Below are 19,981 nucleotides of genomic sequence, written 5' to 3' on the forward strand. Positions count from 1 at the left end.
CTGAGCTGAAGTCAGACACTTAACCGACTGAGCCACCCAAGTACCCCTATAATGATTTCTTTAGTAAAAATGCATTGTGTTGGTAATCTTTTTTTGCCAAGACCTAAAGTAGCATAAGCAGTATAAATATATTTTTTATACATAAAATAAAACACACATTACACAATCACATTATAATCTCCATCAGCTACCCAATAACCAAGATAATACCAAATGTGCTGGGAAGCATATAAGATCCACATGTGAGTGTTGGAGTAGAAAGGAAGTCAGATTTTAGCGGGCAGGCCGAGCCTGCGGAGTGCTAAGGAAAGAGAGAGAAGGGTCATAACTGAGGAAAAACAGGGAGAAAGAAGGCCTGCCTAACTTTGAATAGACAGATAATGACTGGCTGCCAAAGCCCCCTTAGACCCAGAACCCTGCCCTCTTCTGGCTCATTGTACTGGGCAAACAAGGCCTTACAGTAGGAGAGATCAGGAATCCCAACTAGGGATTAGGGTAATGTCTTAATTTGCTGGAAAAAGAAAATTAAAAGGTATGGAATCCTTGAGGGACAATGGAAGGAATTCTCTTAAGTAGTATGAAGGTATATCAATTTCTGACTTGTTAATCAAGATATTGATTATGCACAGCACGTAGTGTATCCTTTATTTAAACTGAAATGAACTGAATCTCCTCCTAAGACCAAACAGTAAAGTGGTTCCAACAAACTGAAAGATCAATCGCTGAAGAGTTACTACTGATTGGTAATAACCTGAAAGGCAGGAAATAGTCGTTAACCTTTAAAGCATCTGGAAGCAAGGTCAACAGTTTTTTGATGCCTTGATTTGGATTTCACCTTCTCTAAACTCTAAAGGGCACATGGTGGACTGCCTGGACTTTTATTTTGATTATAGAGATTTGAAATTTGGGCTCTGAAATACTCCGATTATCTCACAGTACATCCCTGCCATATTTTCTACAAGTGATGAAGACCAAACGTCACTGACATTAGGATTCTGTGGTCATTCTAATTTATTTTATACTTGCTTGAATGACATTTTATATTAGGTTCAATGCGAAGTAATGGTTTCCACATGTACCTTCTGTTTTCTTGGTCATAGAATGACATAAATGTGTTTTAAGAAGGAGAACTGAGGGGGCGCCTGGGTGGCTTAGTCGGTTAAGCGTCCGTCTTTCGCTTAGGTCATGCTCTCGCGGTTTGTGGGTTCGAGCCCCGTGTCGGGCTCTGTGCTGACTGCCAGCTCAGAGCCTGGAGCCTGTTTCGGAGTCTGTGTCTCCCTCTCTCTCTGACCCTCCCCTGCTCACGCTGTCTCTCTCTCTCCTAGAAATAAATAAAAATATTAAAAAAAAAAAAGAGAAGGAGAACTGAGGGTTGTAAACTCTCGTTTAGCTTGAGACTGAGTTTCATTCCTAAATTTTATAGGTAAAGGGCAAATTACAGAGATAAGACATTTCAAGTGGTGAGTATTCCATGGGAAGGAAAAATATGGTCTGACTTTGAAAAGAGGCTTAGTAGGTTGTTGTTGTGTTAGAGTAAGGGTATTATAATGCCAATAATACTTATTTTGGACTTAGGTATGAACCTACCAAGAAAGTTTCATTTTTTCATTGCTTAGGGTTAGGCATACCTGGAAAACAACTGGCATAAACACTCTTTCAGTGAAAATGAATGAAGAAAATAGAAGAATTGACATGGGTTGACTAGACGAAACATAATAAGGCATGGGTGAGGGCCTGCTCTGAGATTAGCCTTTCTCATATTCTGATCTCTTGTTGATGAATATTTTCCCATTGGGTTGGACGGGGGTCTCGTTTTTCTCAACCCTTCGCAGGGTTTAAAAGTTCAGTTTAGTTCAGTGCCACTCCTGAATTGTCTTGTATTTAGAAAAGACAGCATGATAATTTCTGTTTTATTATTCCCTTGACTGATAAGATTTCTACTTATTCCTATTCTATCCTGCTTTCCAGGAATTTATTTTTTAACATAATTATCACTGTAACTCTGAGGTTACAGTTGTTGTTGTTGTTTTTCTTTAATTCCAGGAGCGACATTGCTATGAAAGGTCACATGCTTCTGTTTTTTCAGTACACATTTTTTTTTTCTATCTGAAGTGTCTTTGGCAAGTTAGTAACTTGTAGCTATCCGCAGAACTATAAAGATAAAATGAATATCAAAATACTGAGCAAGAGTATGCCCACTGATATAGATAAGTTCCATCTCAGAGTTCAAATAAAAACACAGAGTTAACATATCAGTTACATTGTCATGTACTTGTGCAGGTTTATGTGGCTTTAGGGGATACATTTCCATAGCCATGTTTGTTTTCTTTTGTTAAATATTAAACCTGACAGCATGCCATGATTGAGAGGGAGAGAGAGACAGAGAGAGATACAGAGATATGAGAGCTTGAGGGAGTTAGTTTTGTATACCACTAAGAGTATACATATATAAGTACTTGTACTTCAAGAGGCTTAGCTCTGGAATTATATTACTTGAAATGAGATGGGCCAGGCTTAAGTAAAGCTCAGGTTGAACACAGAAAGCATGCCTAGATTGTGTCAAGATTATTTTGTGCAATCTCATTCTCTTATGTATGCACTATTCATTCATTTATCCCTTCATTCATCCAACCACAATGGACCACTTACTAAGTTCATCAAGGAATAAACTAGGGAGGAAACATAAATTATAATACAACTCAGCAGATGCTACAGTAGAAGAATGTACAATATTCTGTGGGCACCTGGAGGAATGAGAATCTTTCCCCCTCTGCTTTTATCGTTTCTCTTACAAGTTGCTTGCTTGCAGTCACAGAGGTTGATGAAAGTAAGAAAATGCCTCACTGGAGTTTTCATGAATGCTCAGGCCAGGCAGAATTGAGGTCCAAACTCTGTTCTTTCACTTAGTAGTCCATGTGACCCTAGGAAGGAGATTTTAAAGATTTAGTGCTCTGGCAATATAATGTGCTAAAAGTGACACCTACGTCATCAATTGAGATAAAGAGTAAATAGCATAGTATATGTGACAATACTCTCCTAGTGCCTGGCTTGGAGTAGACACCCATTGAGTCAATACTAGTAGGGTATCTTACTAGCAGTTACAGTGTCAATTAAATTAATGAGGCTTTTCATCGATTGAAGTTCATCAATTCAAAATGTTTCCATTATAGATGTTTTATGGAATATTATTATTTTTTCCCATTTGGTATTCATATCAAAACATAAAATGTTAAGACTTTTTAAAGGACTCCTGTTTTAAAGTTTGGAACTAAAATGTAAAACAGTTTGTTTTTAGTGTTTCAGTAACAATCCCATTGCCCTCGATTCTAAAATCTGTACTTGAGTTTGACACAGATCAACCTGAAGTATCTGACTTTATGAGGTTTATTTATAAACATGGACATTTTGACAATGGCTCTTTTTAGTCCTGTTCTGCCAAAACTGAGTTTAAGAATCAGAAGATCGAATAATGATTTGAGAAATATTATTAGCAAACCTGTGGGAAAACTTCTGATGTACACACACACACACACACACACACACACATATATATATATTCAATAATTTATAGATTTTTGGAGAAGATTGTCACTTGATTCCTGAGCCATAGTAAATTAAAACTACTTGGATTTTGTTTTTAATAACTTCTGACAGAAAGCAAAGTTCATGGAAGACTTTTAGTGCAAAGCAACAGCCTTACAAACAACAGTCTAGAATGAAGCGTGCATAACAAAACCCAAGTGTCATTCTAAAGCAGTGCTGTCCAGGGGTGCCTGAGTGGCTCAGTCCGTTGAGCGTCTGGCTTTGGCTCAGGTTATGATCTCACAGTTTGTGGGTTCGAGCCCCGCGTTGGGCTCTGTCCTCAGAGCCTGGAGCCTATCAGATTCTATATCTCTCTCTCTCACCCTCCCCTGCTCACACTGTCTTTCTCTCTCTCTCTCTCTCTCTCTCAGAAATAAATAAAACATTAAAAAAAATTTTTTAAAGCAGTGCTGTGCAACAAAAATAGGATGTGAGCCATATATGTAATTTTTAAGAACAATTTAATTTTATTTATTTATTTATTTAACTCAGTATATCGAATTTATCATCACATCAACATGTCATCAATATGAAAAATTAGTACTTTTTAAATTTACATTTTAATTAATTATAATAAAACATTTGATTCCTCGGCCTCACAAGCCATATTTCGAATGCTCAATAGCCACTCAAAACTCGTTAGTGATCATTGGACATCATATATCTAAAGTATTCCTTTTCTAGGTCATTTTAGTGATTATTTATGATTTAAAATGATTAGAAAAGCCCACTCAGGTATCAGGGAGTTTTTATAAGAATATAACATTATATGTTATCTTCTTTTGGGAAAAAACTTATTTTTCTTTATAAGAACCTATATCCATAATGAGATAAATAGTTTCACTAGGATATAAATTACTAGTTAACAATTATTTTCAATTTTCAGTTACCCACTAACTTAGTATAGGCAGAAAAGTAATCATTTAAAAATATTGTGCTATTTTGGTAAGAGAAGAGTTTTATTCTTGAGAACAATTTCTAATTGGAATGGAATCAATATGATTATAATATAATCTGTGTCTGCAAATGTGAAATTCAGGGCAGCATACTTATTTTTACTGTAAAGAATACACTGATTTCCACAGCAGGAAAACCACTAAGCTGCACAAATCACTCCTAAGGGATATGAAAGTATATCTAGTATGGGTTTCTGACATCTGTAGGTCAAAATGTTTCCCTTTGACTTGACATTCCTCAATTTTCTGGCTGCTTTGAGACTATGTTAGTTTGTCCATAAAAGTCAAATTCTTTGTTTTGTGGGTATAATATAAGAGTCAAGAAAGAAAAAGAATGCCTTTCATTTGCAATTATATTTGTGAAGTTCTCTGTGGAGTTATAGCTATGTCAACTCATCACACTCTTTCCTTTGGGTATTAACCAATATTAAACTCACTCTACATGAAGTTCAGTGTTTCACAGAGGGGTTTTTTTCAGGAGAATAAGGTGGTTCCAATAACACAAAATGTTGTTAATCATATAGGTTTTTAAATTTTTTTAATGTTTTATTTATTTCTGAGAGAGAGAGAGAGAGAGAGAGAGGCATCATGAGCAGGGGAGGGTCAGAGAGAGAGGGAGACACAGAATCAGAAACAGGCTCCAGGCTCTGAGCTAGCTGTCAGCACAGAGCCTGATGTGGGGCTCGAACCCATGAACCGTGAGATCATGACCTGAGCCAAAGTCGGATGCTTAACTTACTGAGCCACCCAGGTGCCCCCTAGGTTTTTATTAAGATGTGTCTTTAAACTACTGTATTCAAATTTAGAGGGTAAAAAACAATAATTAAAGGCTTAGAGGTTCCACTTCTACATGTGTTTTTTTAGGGCTACATTCAAGTTGTAGTATGAATCTGAAGATATGGCAGGATCTCAATGGATGAATTCATTTGGGGTAACTTCCAAGGATTCTAATGATCTCTAGAGTCTACTCCTGGGTAATGCTGTGGGATGAACTAAGGCATCCTAGGTCCTCTTAGAGTAAATCTGAATACAAGTCAAGTGACTCAAAGATTGTCCTTTACTGACTAGACAAGGTGTATCATTTTTGTCATTCCTAGTATATATTCCTGGAGATTTCTTAGCAGTTCTGACTTTTGGTTCATAGAAGATTTTTCCTAATCCCTTCATATTAAGTATTATCAATTAGCAAAAGACAGTCTTCACTTAGAGTTATACGACCATGGAGCGAACTGTATTGTATACTTGGCCATTCAACAAATGCTTGTGAAATGGCTAATTTTTATATTGTGATTCACACTCAGGTGCATGATGTCAAGCACAGTTGAGGAATGTTTTTGTGTAAGCTTTTGAAAATACAGTATGAATCTAATTTTTTGAGCAGTCCAGAATATTTGTTAAGAATTTGCAAAGTTGTCTTCGAGTAAAAATTATTCCTATGCAATATGTTAAAGTTATTAATGTGCCCAAAAGCTATTTCATACTTTCCCAGCAACAAATGCTCATTTATGGACATTTATTGCACACGATAATCCTTCCAACTAACTATTATACAGAAGAAAACATGCTATATCATTGAAATGTAAAGCATATCAAAGTATATCTGGAGAGCGAAGAAGTATGTTGGAGTATTGACAGTGGGGATGGTCAGTAGAAAGATGAATGAAAGTACTAAAGACATTACAGTGTGAAGCAAGAGGCATATACAATCAACAGGAAGTAGTCTTAGCTTAAAGGAAGCAGGTTTTGAAGAGGGGTAGTAGGGGAGATAGGAAACAAGGAAGAGAATTTGATCCAATGCAAGTAGTGCAGGATTTTAAGTAGGAACATGGTATAGATAGCTCTTCACTGCAGGAAAAATAAAGTTTGGTGGCAGGCAGAGCAGAAGATTAGATTGGAGGCTATGCTTGTAAAAAAATCAATGATAAGAAGAGTGAATTGTAGGAAGTAAAGAGGAAGGGAGGGGACGAATTCATGATGGAAGTAGAAGGAATGTGGTTTGACTGCTGATTAGGTGAAGGAAGAGGAAGGACTCCGGATGATTCAGGTTTGAACCTGGATGTGGAGGCAGGTGGTTTGACTAACAAAAATAGGGAAGACATAATTGAGGAAGATAGAATGAGTTCTATTTTAGACATACAGAATTGTGAAGACCCATAAAACATCTAAGAATAGATGTTTAATAAGCAGTTGAAGATGTAAAATTGGAATTTGGGAGATAAGTACAGTCTGAAGATACAAGCATACAAGTTTTTGAGAACAGTGTTATCTACTAAACTAAATGTCATGAAAACACAACTTAAGTAATAATGCACAGCTGATAATCCTGGAAAAATAGAAAGGACTACTAACTGAGTAAAATTTCTGGGGGTCTATAGCTGACTTCTCAGAAGTGAAGATCAGGTTATCACAGCATTCAACCCCCTACCATTAAGAAAGTGACATATTTGATAGGTGTTTTAATTTTAGGAGCATTTTTTAATAGTTGGGGCTCTTTTGTTCCAACTCATTTAATATAATGGGACTCCCAGTCTGTAAGTTTTGAGTGGGATTCAACGAAGGAAAAATTCTCCGGTTTGTCCAAGCTGCAGTGTAAACAGTTCGAAGCCTGGCTCTGTTGACCCTGATTAGAACTATGGTGCTCAGGATATTGTATCACAGTCTAGGACTGTTTGGAGCCCGGGAAAAGCCCCAGTAGGAGAATCAAGTAGAATCAACAGAGTTTAAAGGAAAAAATGATATCACTTTCATCAAGAAATTAATTTCTTTTTAAGGAAGAGCTCTTACTTACTAGATTCTGGTGGACTATAGAACCATGCCTCTCTCCCCACCCCCCACCCCTGGATAATGCTAAGCTGTCTTGCTTTTTGATTATCTTTTCTAGACTATGGGTTCCTTAAGGACAAGATACTTTAGCTCATTATTCATCTTTGTATGTTTAAGTCCTAGTGGGGTGTTTAGCAGTTTATTGATTGCTCAAGGCATATTGGTTGAAAGTCCATTCCCTTGGCCCTGTAGTCACTGATGTCTATGCTAAGGAAGTAATCAGACATTTTATATATATACATAAATAAAATAGATTTGTATTTCTATATTTATAATAGAGGAAAATTTGAAAAAGCGTTAATGTTCAGCAGTAGAGAAATGGTTGAGTAAATTATGGAATATAGATATACTGGAATATTATGCAATCATTAAAACCTGTGATTAAAAAAATTATTTTAATGTTTATTTTGGGATAGAGAGACAGAGTGAGAGCGGGCGAGGGGCAGAAAGAGCAGGAGATGCAGAATCTGAAGCAAATTCCAGGCTCTGAGCTGTCAGCACAGAGCCTGACACGGGGCTCGAACTTGCAAACCGTGAGATCGTGACCTGAGCAGAAGTCAGATGCTTAACCGACTAAGCCACCCAGGTGCCCCCAAACCCTGTGATTTTGAAGAACATTGATGACATTGAACATAAGAAGGATAATAATCCTAAATATAAAATATATAAAACTGTAAATTCAGCATACTTACAGTTTCATCTATAAATCCATATAATTTTGAATGAAATAAATGTGACAAGAATTCTTAGGGTAAGGACTGTTTTTGTTTAGGAAAATATATGGAGCCTATTCAAGTAGGAAGTACAACACAGAGACCATGTGTTAGTAGAAAAAAATGAAGCAGAGTGAAAAGGGTGGCAACGAGGGTATATTTTATATAATAGGGTGGACATGGACGGCTTCTCCGAAGGGTAATATTTGAGCAAAAACTTGAGGTATGGGAGATGTACCAGTATCTTTGTTTGCTGGTGGGAATGATCCAATTAAGGAGGAAGGTTGGGTAGTGGAGTAGAGAGACGAGACAGCCACAGGAGCTATGTCTTTGATTAGGCACACGTGAGTAGTTAGCCTTAGCTATGCCCAGATGATTCCTTCACAGTGAAGGCAGGGCGTGTGGCTGCTATTCTAGGTAGGTTCGTAGATACTGTGGTAGGAGTTCATGAAAGTTCTCTTCTGACTGCTGATCTTTTCTGGTGTACAGTAGAAACAAGGTGTCAAACATAGGATAAGAAAAGAGGGATGTCATGAAGGGAATGGGAAAGTGAATCAACATTTAATTAGGTAAAAAGGATATAACAACTTCTGTTATTTTGTGTATTTTGGGTGAGTTTATAATTTATCCATAAATACAGGTTTTTCTATCTCCACATCACTCTATATCTTTTCCATCTCCTGGCAACTAAAGTGATTAATGCAGTGGAAAATAAATGTGAAGAGAAACTGTTCAGTTCTAGAGCTTCTAAAGCAACTTATCATAACTAAAATATTCTATTCTTTTTTTTGTTGTTAAAGTAATTGCATTTTTTTCCTGCTCCTTAACAGGGTGGTGGAGATTGTCCAGAAATGAGTATTGGAGCTATAAAAATTGCCTTGGAAATTTCTCTTCCTGGGTCTTTCATCTATGTTTTCACTGATGCACGGTCCAAGGATTATCGGCTCACCCATGAGGTGCTACAGCTTATCCAACAGAAACAGTCACAAGTGAGTAGGAATCAGCCCCCCAAATTTTCCATCTGAATACAGCTGGCAGGAATTCAGGCATACGATGGAGATACTGTGGATTCAGTTCTGAGCACCACACTAAAGCAGATATCACAATAAAATCAAGTGAATTTTTTAGCTTCCCAGTGTACATGAAAGTTTTGTTTACACTGTACTGTACTCTCTTACGTGTGAAATATTATCATGGCTAGAAAAACAATATATATACTTTAATTTAAAAATACTTTATTACCTAACAATGCTAATCATCATCTGAGCAAGTCATACTCACTGATCACAAATCAGTGATATACCAATAATGAAAAGTTGGACATATTGTGAGAATTACCAGAATGTGATACAGAGACATGAAGTGAGCAAATGCCATTGGAAAAAATTGTGTTGATAGATTTGCTCAATGCGGGGTTGCCATGAACCTCAAATTTGTAAAAAAGCACAGTGTCTGTGAAGTACAATAAAGCAAAGTGCAATAAGACAAGGTATACCTGAATGGCATCTGGGAGGTTACCTCTCCTCTTTGTCTATACTTTGTGTGCCTGATATCAATAATTTACAAATATTGATCTGTATATATGTCCTCCAATATGTATATTTGCATATTTCTAATATTTGTACATATTTATACTTTGTTTTCTAATATAGAGAGGAAATGATTGGGGATTAATGAAAACTCTTCCCATGTTATCCCTAGAAGTGACAAGAACATAGACCTACAAAGGCCTGTGTCTCAAATACCAATTCTTATGTGGAATCTTGTCTGAGTCAGACTTACTCATTGCATCAGTTAGCTATTGCTATGTAATAAACTGTTCTACCTCTCAGTGGCTTAAAACATATTTGCAGGGCTCCATTGATCTAGGTGAGGCTTGCTCACTTGTGTGTCTGGGGATTGTTTGGGTTTGACTTCTCTAGGCTGATCTTTGGGGTGACTTGGCTCTGCCTCACAGGTTTCTCACTTTTTTTGGATTTGAGACAAGTAGGCTTGTTTAGGCATGTTCTTTTCATGGCCAAGGCAGAAGCACCAGAGACCAAGTGGAAATATACAAAGCCTCTTGAATGTAGGCTCAGAACTGATAGAATGTCCCTTTTGCCTCAGGCTGCTGGCCAAAGCAAATCACGTGTCCATGCTTTGATTGGGAGATGACAAATTAAGCTCCACCTCTTAAGTAAGAGGGACTTCAAACCCTTTTGCAAAATGCATAGATATAGGGAGGAATATATATAGTATATACTATACTAGTATGGTATTATTACAGACATATGTATGTGTATGTATTTGTATATTATATGTATGATGTATGGATAATATATATATATATATTCTACTTTACTAGTAGTACGTTAACACATAATAGGTACTCAATAAATACATATTGATCTATGAAAACCCTTTAAACTGTCTTCTTTAAAAAAAATTATAGGTTGTATTTGTGCTCACTGGAGACTGTGATGACAGAGGCCATATTGGATATAAAGTCTATGAAGAAATTGCCTCTACAAGTTCTGGTCAAGTGTTCCATCTGGACAAGAAACAAGTTAATGAGGTCAGTTTAATAAAAAAGTGGGTCTATTTATTACTAACTACCTTACCAAAATTAGTTAGGCTAACTTAATTGTGACAGATCTGATTTCAAAACAGTTTGCAAAGAGATTTCTTTTACCACCCCCCCCACCACCTTGTCCACAGGTCAATAAAAGTATTAAACCAATGTGGCGAAACATAGATTTACATAGTATTAGTTTCTACATTGTATTCTATACTGATATATTATTTAGATTTAAGCATAAATGTATTTGAAATTCAGTAGAAATTAGAAATTTTTATAGTTCTTGTTTAGTGAAGTCAATTTGTATTTCTGATGCACAACTTTTGGATAATTGGTAAAATAAGATGTGACTGTTTACTAGAGTAGAATATGAAAAGTTATTGAGCAAAATTCTCATGATGTTAATCCCTAAGATTAAAAGTAAAAAACTGTAAGTAACTTATATAGTTAACTAAAATCTATAACTTATATACTAAGAAAACCTTGATATTTTTTAAAAAAGCATTGGAGATAATGTCTGTCACAATTCTTTCTCCTTTCTGCTACCTTGTTGTGGCCTCACTGTGATAAGAACTTTAATTAATTAAGTAAGTAATTAAGTAATTAATTAGCTTCCACAGAAGTTTCTAGGAGCATGCCAATACTAAGATAAAAGTTTTATGGGGCAAAATTCACATTTGATTGATGTGGTTACTGTTATCTATACAAGTTCTATTAATTTCATAACAGATTCATTTGTGTCTTGAGTGAAATGGCCCAGTAATTCTTCTGCCTAAAGAGTTCTTATTATATCATGGTGGAAATCATAGGACATTGCAAATTTCTAGAGTAATATCTAGCAAAAATATTTTTATCAACATATGATATACAAACTTGGAAGGTTAGTTTAGTGTAAAAAGTTTTTGTTGTAAGAAACAGCCTTAGGAGGGTTAGGGCTCGAGTCCATATTTTGTCCATCATATAGATTCGGAAATGCCTGGGCAGGGGCTGATGGTTATAGGGGGAATCCTTTAGCAGTTATTTATATGAACATTTGCATGAGAATTTGGGAACCTAGGAAGAAAAGACTTGGGGAGGAGTATAAGACTTTCACAGGACCTGGGTTTCTTGTCCTCTCCCATCCCATGGGCTATGTTTGACCTTAATGAAGGAAAGCCCTATTTTAGTTGTTTTTAATCTGGAATTGTATAAGACTCCGCAGTACAGTCAATATCATCAGCAGAAAGTAAAAGGTCTAAGTAAGGAAAGTGTCACTTTCTCTTGCATCAGTGAGGACACCACCTGCCTAGGGTATTGTGAAGTTCAGGCTTAAAAGTGACAGTGGGCTTTTGCAAAGAAATGGCGCAGAAGATGCCATGCCTAGTGGACATGGTGGTTTCCGGCAGAAAGTACTAGAGGAGAGAAGAAGTGAGAAGAGACATGGCTGGCACATGGGGCATTTGAAAGAACAACTGTTCAAACCTGTGAGCAGTCAGGCACCACTTGGAGTTTCCCAAAACAAACTGGATAAACTTTTAGAGAGAACCATAGGACTTTATTAGGAGTTGGGCCCCAGAGCTAGAAAATAACATGGTGGGTCTCATAAACGTAACTCCCATTTATATCCACATACTCAGGGAAAATGGACATATACAAAATTGAAAATATTGTTGTCTTAAATGTAGAAAATAAGCCCTACAGAGATACACATTTTAGTTATTAAAATAAATGGTATGATGCGTAATTTTTGTAGTCCTAATCATTTTTGTAACAATTCTGACAATTACCAAGTAATTTACAAGAATAACAATTTATAAAAATTTGATGTAAATTGCAGAAAATTATAGATATATATACATAACAAAAATTTAACCCCCTGATATTTTGACCTTGAAACTTAGCTTAGGCAGAACAGGACTAAAGAGAACCATTGCTAAAATGTCCATTTTTGTCAATTGAAGCTTAATGCCAAGAGGGTGAGCCTTAATTTATATGTTCATGATGGCAATTCCAACCCCCTCACCATCTGGTTCAAGAAAGATCATCTCATCTACTTTGGGCCACTTGAGACTCAAGAGGAATTTAACTGGGGCCATCTTGAAAAAGTTCTCTTCTAGGTATTATCCTGTATGGATGTGAGTCCCAGACATGATCCAGGCATCTTCATACAATTTTGGGAATTAGACAAATGTAAGGGAGAGTAAAGAGCTAAGAAAATCCAAAGCCTTTGGGTTAAGTCAACACTCAATCCCATCCTGCTGCTAAGCCTCCAGAGTTAAGGAAATGATCTTTTTGCTTAAGCCAATTAGAATTGAGTATTCAGTTATCTAAAGATAAATGTATCCCAAATGATAAGAATTCTATATTCCTTTGTGACATGGTCTCTTTAAACTCTGGTTTCCTAATTTGTAAAACAGCGATAATAGAATTATCCATTTTGGAAAGTTATTTTAAGATTAAATAAGATAATGCATGTAAAATGTTTCAAACAAGTTCTGGTACAGGGTAAGTGCTCAATAAATGTTAACTAGTATTTTTATAATCCTCATAATGTTGTTATTTTGCTTTCAAAGTGGAGAAATTGTGCCCCTCTGTTTTTTAGAAACCAGATGACTAGCTGTTGCTAGGAAATACATTTACTCAAATGGGAAAAGATGGGAGAGATGGTTTTTTTTATTTCCTGTGTGAGAAAAGATATTGTGACTGGATTATTGGAAACTATATACGCCAATGTTTTCCTTAAAGAGAGCCACCAAGGTAGAAGATTTTGTTAACAAAAAGCAGAGTGACAGTGTTAAAAATTGGATTTGCAAAATTTTTAGCATATAATTTAGCAGTTTTTCTTTTCTCATTGCTCCACATTCTCCTATTGTATAAACATAATAAACTCTGGCAAAAATTGATGCTATAGTGACAGTTGCCCATTTAAGAGACGTGAGACCTGCCGGAGATTCACACGTGTGCTGAGTCCGTACATTTTACTCAAGAGTGATTTTTCATCTCTTATTCTAATGGAAATTGTGAAGTATTATGCTTTATCCTTTTAACCTAGTTCATCAATTTCCTAACCTAGTAGGATATTTTTGGTATCAACTTTCTCTTGAGATAACTTGAAGTTTCCTCTTTCTTCCTGTTTTTTTTTTTTAAATAATAATTAAGTAGAGTAAGTATCTTTCATCTTTATTTAACATAAAAGAAACCATAGTGAAGAAATTATTTGGCCAAGCATCAGTCTATAAATCATCGTATGGTATTACATTTTGGAAACACAAGTTAAGACACATCTCAAGGATGTACTTAATTCACCTTTGAAGTTGGAAAAGGAACTAAAACAGTCTTACTCTTCTATTTCTTTGTAAACTGAGTTATTGTCAATAGATCTAATTACTGTTTCCTTAGGTATAAGAAACATCCAAGTTTGAAATCTCAAAGATACCCACAGATGTTATATTCTTGTGTCAAAGAAGCTAACACGAAAGATCCATTGTTAATTGGATAATTTACTTGTCCTAAATTTCCCCATTCTTTCTCCCTGCCTCTCCCAACTCATGTCTTCAAACATTTCCCTCCTCTCCCTCTATCCTCCCCCAAGAAACCTTCTACCTGGACATCCTGGCCCTATGGATTGGTGTAATTCCCTACTTGAAAGTAATGCAGGCTGAATTATATAAGAAGGGAGTTTTATTAAATAAAGGAATCAATGTCAAATTATATTTTTGGAAGGACATAATATTTAGAAGTCTCTCAGTCAATCTTAATGACTATCTTATCATGTAACATGCAGGTCTCTGGTGTAGGATGTGTTAATTCCAGGGGTCCTTGTGAGCTCTTAGTGCTCTCTTTGGGAGCAGCTCCTGTGTTGCTCTGTTTGGAACAGGCAGACTCTTTTCCTCATTCTCTATTAGACATGAAAGGCTCCCATGATTCTTTCCTTTTCTCAGGCTAAGAAAATAATAATAGTATCAATTTAGATGATTGAATGCTTGATATGTCCATTCAACAAGAGTTTAATTTTATTTCGTTTAACCTTTACCATAGCCTATAAGGAAGACCGCACGATCATAAACCTCATTTCATAGATGGGGGAACTGAAGCCTAGGGAGGCAGAGCATCTTGTTCAAGGTTAAATTGGACTTAGGGGACATATTCAGTCTTTTTCCTCAGGTGGTGCCCTTGACGACCATAAGTTCTTGCTTGTGATTTCCACTTTTGTTTTTTATCAGAGGATGCATTTCTTTAATTTAGGTAAAATTAGCACACAATGTTATATTAGTTTCAGGTGTATAACATAGTGATCGGAAAATTCTATGCATTATTCACTGCTCACCACGATAAGCATGGTCATCATCTGTAACCATACAGTATTATTACAATATTATTGACTTTATTCCCTATACTGTACTTTTAATATCTGTGACTTATTTATTTTATAACTGGAAGCTTTTGCCTCTTAATTCCCTTTATCCGTTTCACCTACTCTCGCCCCACCCACCTCCCATTTGGCAACTACCAGTTTGCTCTCTGTGTTTAAGTGTCTGTTTTTGTTTGTTTGTTCATTGGTTTTGTTTTTTAGATTCTACATATAAGTGAATGGTTTATTTCATTTAATGTTATACTTTCAAGGTCCATTCATGTTGTTGCAAATGACAAAACATCATTCTTTTTTATGGCTGAGTAGTATGCCATTTGTGTGTGTGTGTGTGTGTGTGTGTGTGTGTGTGTGTGTGTGTATCACATCTTCTTTATCCATTTATCTATTGATGGACACCTGGGTTGTTTCCATATCTTGGCTATTGTAAATAATGCTGCCATAAATATAGGGGTGCATATATCTTTTTGAGTTAGTATTTCATTTTCTTTGGGTCCCGTAGTGGGATTACTGGGTCATATGATATTTCAATTTTTAACTTTTTGAGGAACCTCCATACTGTTTTCCACAGTGGCTACACCAATTTACATTCCTACCAACAGTGCACGATGGTTCTTTTTTCTCCATATTCTCGCCACCCTTGTTACTTCTTGTCTTTTGGGTACTAGCCATTCTGACTGCTCTGGAGTGATAACTCAGTGTGGGTTTGATTTGCATTTCCCTGATGATTGTGATGCTGAGACTTTTTCATGTACCTGTTGGCCCTCTGTATGTCTTCTTTGGAAAAATTTCCAAATAAGGCTGTATAAATGTTCATATACAAGTCTTTTCATGGACATACGCTTTCATTTCTTTTATATAAATACCAAAGTAGAGAACGACTGAATCAGATGATAATATGTGAAGTGACAGTCTTATGCCCAATCCACGAAAAATCCTAACATTTTGGCAACAAAAAAGCCTCAGAGATGAGAGAATCCTCGATATATTTCTCTTGCTAGTTATATGCTCATTTTCACTGGCTCTTACTGTTATTAGAAAGACTGAACTTTGCTGGAGTGTTAATTCAGCAAAGCCGTTTCCTGTCACTTTGGGCAAACACCCCTTGTGACTACAATTCAGACCAAGAGCTTTCTGCATACAGGCTTAATGATGAGACTCTGAAACCCAGAGTTTTGAACAATTAGTTCTCGAGTGAGGTATCTGCCATTTTGTTTTCCCTTATTCTGAGTTTTACTTCACACATTATTTCAAAAACATAACCTTACTGCTGACCTTGAAAATAAGTAGAAACGGGTGTTTCCTCTGAAATTTGAAAATGTATCAGAGGCAATTATAACATTCTAGAAAACTACAGGAAATGTTAGAAAACAATGCGTAAATGTTTCCACTTATTCATTCTTTGAATTCACCTAATCAAATGTTGAAAATGAAGTGAAGAACTCAGAGCTCATACTTCAAAATAATATGAAGTCTTTACATCCACAAATACACCAAAAAGGAATATTTATCCTAGTTCCAGTAGAATACTGTCTTTCTCTGTTATGTTGAGATTGACATGTTATCCTCATGAATGTGTGTGGGGAACTCTAACACTCTAGTCACGTTGTTACCTTGTCCCCTCTAAGGCACCTAGAAGTCACTAATTAATTAGATCACGGATGTGGTTACATGAAGCCATGTGTACATTTTGTTTCTATTTGTTTAGAAAAAATAAACTATGCTTAATTTATTATTTAAAAATTATTTACTGCTCACAGACCTCTGAGCATGTGAACAGTATTTTAAAATGACATTGATATTGTGCATAGGACCTAATATTCTTCACAAGTGGAGAAAAGAAAAAGATGACTCTTCTCAATAGAATCTTATTTAGGCAGAAAATACCAAGAATCAAGTGAAGCCCTCTTGTCATGTGGAACAGTGGGGAATGACAAGTGGGGAATGGATTGTTTAAAAGGATAAGCCCGTAAAAAATGAGAATGTCCGTCTTCCATTTTATGGTTTCATGTATTGGCTCTGGGAACTGATTGAAGCACTAGGTACAAACTATGGCAGTGTCTTCATTCTCTGAGGGCAGTGGAAGTCATATCTATAAAACAAAACTCATAAAATTTAGAAAACAGAGTGGATAGCACTTACTAAGCCTTCTTCCTAAAATACCAAAAAGAAGCTTATATAAATGTCTGAGAGACTATTTCTGAAAAGAAAAGACAGATGTGTTATTTGAGGGCAAATGGTAATGATTAGGTTACACACATTCAACAGAACCATAACAATAGAAAAAGAAATAAACCTGTTTCCTTGGCTGACTCCATTTTGATTAGAAGCTGAAATAAAATGTCAATGTCGACTGTGAGATGTGAGGTTTTACGGCGTCTATTACTTGCATAGCTAACTCTGGGTTTGCAAGAGTCTTAACTATCAAAACATTATGGTGTCAATCTCAAAGTCATTGAAAATTTTATTCAAACCCAAACTGGCTTGAAAGAAATTATCTGTTCTACCCATTTTGAGGGCTTGGTATTTATTTTTACTGGAGTTATGGTGGAAATTAAAGATTTGAATTGAAAGGAAAATATCTCGGTGTTTGATATTTAAAACTCAAACAACTTAATCATCACTGAAGTCACTGGCCATAATCTCTTGAAGAGTTCACCTGTTGGGATCCACAGAGGAACACAAGGGAATGAAAAACATCTATAGCGTTAAAAGCAAATCAAATTCCATTGAGTCATTTTCACAGAGCCTCAACGGTTTGGATATTTCCTTTCATATTTTATCAATTTAAAATTTAAAGGTTTCTTCTGAAACTTTTTGTTTAGAGAGGCATGTATCTATCGTGAATTAATAAGTATACCTTCCTCTCTCTCTACTTACACACACACACACACACACACACACACACACACACACACCCCAGAGTACATCTGATCTTAGAGGAATTTAGAAAGAATAAGAGAACTAGTACATTTAAGAGGTCATATACCTGTTGTTTCAAAACAATATTGTATTTGTATTGTATTTGTATGTGTGTATTTGTAAAGATTTTAAATCATTAAGAAAGCAATTATATTTCAGTCATCTAAACCAGGGATTATTAAAGACATATATAACAAAAAGCATTTGTGATTTGTAAAAATCAAGTGAGGTCATTTGTATAAAACATTTTGAAAGGGACCTAATTTTGAATCTTGGGAAGAAGAATTTTCGAATCATAGCCTCTTCTTTCCCCAAAGACTCCTGAATATCTTGGCCAGTTGGTCTAGCTGACCAAGAGATTTGTGTGCCCAGAAGACCAAAGGTCAGTCTTATGTCTGTCAAAGAAGGGGGCAAAATTAAAAGGCCTGACTACTATATCTTCTCTCCAGATCAAGAGGTACCTACTGCTAGCATTTTCCTTTAATTATGATAATTAAATAATATGGCTCAATATAATTGTTGTTAATTTCTAGACATAGAAGAGCTTACAGTTTTCTAATTTTCTTTTTTCAATTGACTATCCAGGAGTCCTACTATTATAATAAAGTCATAACTTTTGTACTAAGCACAGTAGATCAATATTATTTTATCATTGCAAGAAAAGTCTTGGTTAATACCTTTGATGGAAATAATTATATCAATTAAAAGTAGCTTAGTACCTTTGAAGAACACATATGAATTTGTTTTTATTTATTTATTTTTTTTTACAAATAGTTTATTGTCAAATTGGTTTCCATATAACACCCAGTGCTCATCCCCACAAGTGCCCTCCTCCATGCCCATCTCCCCCCTCCCCCCCACATCCATCAGTCCTCAGTTTGTTTCTCAGCATTCAAGAATCTCTCATGGTTTGCCTCTCCCCCTTTCCCCCACCATTTCCCCCCTTCTTCTCCCCCATGGTCCTCCGTTAAGTTCCTCCTAATCCTCCTATACATGCAAACGTGTGATATTTGTCCTTCTCTGCCTGACCTATTTCGCTCAGCATAACACCCTCAAGGTCCATCCATGTTGCTACACATGGCCAGATTTCATTGTTTCTCATTGCCATGTAGTATTCCATCATATAGATAAACCATATCTTCTTCATCCATTCGTTCGTTGATGGACACTTAGGCTCTTTCCATGTTTTAGCTATTGTAGAGAGTGCTGCTATGAACATTGGGGTACATGTGCCCCTATGCATCAGCATTTCTGTATCCCTTGGGTAAATTCCAGCTGTACTATTGCTGGGTCATAGGGGAGTTCTATTGTTAGTTTCCTGAGGAACATCCACACTGTTTTCCATAGGAGCTGCTCCAGTTTACATCCCCACCAACAGTGCAGGAGGGTGCCCATTTCTCCACATCCTCGCCAGCATCTAGAGTCCTCTGATTTGCTCATTTTAGCCACTCTGACTGGCGTGAGGTGGTATCTCAGTGTGGTTTCGATTTGTATTTCCCTGATGAGGAGGGATGCTGAGCATCGTTTCATGTGTCTGTTGGCCATCTGGATGTCCTCTTTGGAGAAGTGTCTGTTCATATCTTCTGCCCATTTCTTCAGTGGGTTGTTTGTTTTTCAGGTGTGGAGTTTGATGAGTTCTTATAGATTTTGGATACTAGCCCTTTATCTGATATGTCATTTGCAACTATCTTTTCCCATTCCATCGGTTGCCTATTAGTTTTATGGATTGTTTCCTTTGCGTGCAGAAGCTTTTAGTCTTGATGAGGTCCCAATCATTTATTTTTGCTCTTGATTCCCTTGCTTTTGGGGATGTGTCAAGTAAGAAGTTGCTGCGGTGGAGGTCAAGGAGGTTGTTTCCTGCTTTCTCCTCTAGGGTGTTGATAGTTTCCTGTCTCACGTTCAGGTCCTTTATCCATTTTGAGTTGATTTTTGTGCATGGTGTGAGAAAATGATCTAGTTTCATTCTTCTGCATGTTGCTGTCCAGTTCTCCCAACACCATCTGTTAAAAAGGCTGTCTTTTTTCCATTGGATATTCTTTCCTGCTTTGTCAAAGATCAGTTGGCTGTATACTTTTGGGTC

General features: G+C 36.3%; 1 protein-coding gene across 1 annotated transcript in view; it reads left to right on the plus strand.

Moving 5' to 3' along the window:
• Positions 1-19,981, plus strand: part of HMCN1 (hemicentin 1) — a gene marked incomplete at its 5' end in the record, with an annotated part of 345,453 nt that overhangs the window by 9,649 nt on the left and 315,823 nt on the right. Inside the window, 2 exons of the mRNA XM_039257197.1 lie at positions 8,905-9,063; positions 10,506-10,628. Of these exons, the coding sequence (XP_039113128.1) occupies positions 8,905-9,063; positions 10,506-10,628 (282 nt within the window). The remainder of the gene's footprint in view (positions 1-8,904; positions 9,064-10,505; positions 10,629-19,981) is intronic.

Source organism: Hyaena hyaena, unplaced genomic scaffold, assembly GCF_003009895.1.
Source record: "Hyaena hyaena isolate Hyena2069 unplaced genomic scaffold, ASM300989v1 scaffold_606, whole genome shotgun sequence".
Taxonomy (NCBI): Eukaryota; Metazoa; Chordata; class Mammalia; order Carnivora; family Hyaenidae; genus Hyaena; species Hyaena hyaena.